At 58.9% G+C, this 3214-nt stretch overlaps 1 protein-coding gene across 1 annotated transcript in view; it reads right to left on the bottom strand.

Annotated features, from left to right (window-relative positions):
• LOC119588147 (twitchin-like) overlaps positions 1-3214 on the bottom strand; it is a gene marked incomplete in the record, with an annotated part of 124648 nt that overhangs the window by 12899 nt on the left and 108535 nt on the right. The window contains 3 exon segments of the mRNA XM_037936853.1: positions 32-319; positions 463-2515; positions 2517-3115. Coding sequence (XP_037792781.1) covers positions 32-319; positions 463-2515; positions 2517-3115 — 2940 coding nt within the window.

The following is a 3214-nucleotide window of genomic DNA, read 5'->3' as shown; positions in this document are numbered from 1 at the left end:
AAGCCCCAAACGGGCAGGCAGGGCAACGCACCGGAGATCTGGATCTTGATGATGACGGAGTCTGAGCCGAGCTCGTTCTCTGCGGTGAGGCGGTAGCTGCCGGTGTCCAGGTGGTTGACATCGCGCATGGTGAGGATGGCGTGGCGCTGCTGCGTCTCGACGGCGTAGTGGCCGCCCGACTCGATGGTCTCGCCCTCGCGCTGCCATGTAATCCTCGGCCGCGGGTTGCCGATGAAAGGAATCTTGATGACGGCGTTCTCGCCCTTGTCGAAGAAGGCGGTGTCGCGGAACCTGGGCGGCACGTTGATCTTGGGCGCCACTGCGAGGAACACAAGACAGGTTAGAGCCGGCTGAAAGCGTTCTTTAAAAGCTGTATGATATCGTTATCATAATACTACTATATGTGTATTAACCTTTCCACGCAACAATGCATAATGTACGGTGTACTGATATATGACTTACGTTTGATGGTGACTTCAGCCTTGGTGCTCCTGATGCCACCGACGTTCTGGGCGCGGCACATGTACTCGTCCTCGTCCTCGCCGTACACGTCGTGCACAGTCAGGGAGTAGCTATCGCCGTCGCGGGTCATGGCATACTTAGCGCTGTTGCACAGCTCTCGCATGCCCTTGAACCAGGAGATAGTTGGCTTTGGCTTGCCCTGGATCTGGCAGGTGAGCGTGGCGCTCCTGTGCTGCAGAGCCATGACAGAGCGCAGAGGAGTAACGATGACAGGCGGAGTGGCCGCGTTGGGATCCTTGATCCTGACGGAGGTGGAGCACACGGAGGGCTCGGACATGCCGGCCTCGTTCTCGGCGAAGACGCGGAACTCGTACTGCCTGTCCTCGATGAGGTTGGACACGTTAACCTGCGTGGCGGGGCAGATGTACTGGTTGACCATCGTCCAGATGTTGGAGCCGACCTCGCGCTTCTCGATCCAGTAACCCTTGATGCGGGAGCCGCCGTCGTGCTCGGGCTTGTCCCATTCCAGGTGCACGAAGTCGCCGCCCACCTCGGTGACGTTGGGTGTGCCGGGAGGCGAGGGCGGGTCGTAGGGCGCCTTGGCCTTGATGGGATTGACTCCCGTCAGGGGCGGGCCCATGCCGTTCTCGTTGACGGCCATGACGCGGAACAGGTACTCCTGGCCCTCAGTGAGACCCTGCACGGTGAAGGCGCATTCTCTGCAGAAGGAGTTGATCGTGATCCAGTTGTTGTACGTGATGTCCTTGCGCTCAACCACGTAGTGTGTGATGGGCAGGCCGCCGTCGTAGACTGGTGGGCGCCATGAGAGGCTGCACATGTGGCGGCTGATGTCAGTAACGTCCAGAGGAGCAGATGGAGCGCCAGGTACGCCAGTGATGTACACGGTGAAGTTGCCCTGAACAATGCCAGAGTCATTCTTAACTGTGAGTGTGTACTGACCAGCATCCTCCTTGACAACTTCTCTGATGAAGATGATGATGAATTCATCAAAGACAGTGAATTTAAGGCGCTGCGATTCCTGCATGGGCTCGCCGTTGTGGGTAAGACTGACATCGAGAGGCAGATCTCCGCTGAAGTAGATCTTGATCTTGGTGTTGTCTCCCTCAGGCAGGTACAGGGAATCGTGCATCTGCGTGATGCGCGGAGGGTTGCCGATCTTGACGTGGGCGATGGTGGTGGCTTGACCGGCGTCGTTGGCGGCCACGCAGGCGTAGTCGCCCTCGTCGACCTCCCACATGTCGGAGATGATGAGCCTGAACCTTCCGTCCTTGTCCTCGGCGCTGATGCGGCCTCCGAGAGTGACCTCGCGGCCGTTCCTCAGCCAGCGAGCCTTTGGCGTCGGCTTGCCCTCGGCCTCGCACTCCAGGGTGATGGACTTGTGCAGGGCGACGGCGGTGTTGTGCAGGTTCTTGATGAAGAACGGCTTCTCTCCGGGAGCTGCCTCGCGGATCTTGACGGGCGGGCCGCTCTGTGACGGGTCAGACTTGCCTGCAGCGTTGATGGCGTAGACGCGGAATTCGACGTCGCTGCCTTCGGTGAGATTGGTGACGGTGTACTGAGTGTCGACCACATTGTAGTCGTTGCACTTCATCCAGATGCTGCCAATCTCACGCTTCTCGATCATGTAGCCAGTGATGCGCGATCCACCGTCGCTCTGCGGCACGGTCCAGGTGAGATCCACGTAGTTCTTGCCGATCTTGGTGACCACAGGAGTGCCTGGTGGCGACGGGACGGAGTACTTGCCCTTCATCTTGATCTTCTTGCTCGGCGGCGAGTACTTGCTGTATCCTGCGGCATTCATGGCCTTCACGCGGAACTCGTACTCGTGGTTAACCAGGAGAGAGTGCACAGTGTAAGTGTTCTCCTTAACCAGGAAGTCGTTGGCTGCGGACCAATTGGTGTCTGTGACGTCGCGGTACTCCACCTTGTAGCCCTGGATCTTGGCGCCGCCATCGGAGGTCGGACGATCCCAGGTCAGGACAGCAGAGTTGACATCGTGATCCAGAATGTTGGGGCGGCCAGGAGGATCCGGGCACAGTGAAGGGGAACTTGGCCGTGATGGGGTCCGTGGTCTCCAAGGGATCGGAGAGGCCGTACTGGTTCTCCGCACGGATGCGGAACATGTACTGCCTGTTCGGCTCCAGTCCCATCATGTCGTAATGGCAGTTGCGGACGAAGGCCGAGACCTTGACCCAAATGCCTGAGTGCGGGTCGAGGCGCTCCACCTGGTAGTTGGTGACGGGCGAGCCGCCGTCGTCCATCGGAGGACGCCAAGCCAGGGAGCAGGTGTCCGGCGTGATGTCCGAGACCTCCAGAGGACCCTGAGGAGGCGATGGCCTGTCCACCACGTTGACCTTGCAGGAGCCGGAGTCAGCGCCCTCGGTGTTGGTCAGCTTCACAGTATACTTGCCAATGTCAGAGCGCTTGGCACTCTTGTTGACAAAGATAGTGGAGGAGGAGCCTGTGTCCATCTGGAAGTGGACCCTCTCGTCGGGAATGACCTCGTTGGGGCCGATCCACCACTGCACCTTGGGCTGTGGCGACGCGATGAACGGCACGGTGATCGTGAACTCCTCGCCGGCAATCACGGTCATGTCACGGATGCTGAGGTCAGATGTGATCTTAGGAGCACCTGGAGGGGGAGGAGACAAGTCACGTAAGGCGCAAAGTCCTGTATGTTCATAAGGTAGTTGTTAGAACTCTACATTACAAGCTAGGTTTTCGCAACACC

This window comes from Penaeus monodon, chromosome 23 (assembly GCF_015228065.2).
Source record: "Penaeus monodon isolate SGIC_2016 chromosome 23, NSTDA_Pmon_1, whole genome shotgun sequence".
Taxonomy (NCBI): Eukaryota; Metazoa; Arthropoda; class Malacostraca; order Decapoda; family Penaeidae; genus Penaeus; species Penaeus monodon.
The sequence above is the reverse complement of the archived record's forward strand: the minus strand, read 5'-3'. Positions and strand labels throughout refer to the sequence as shown.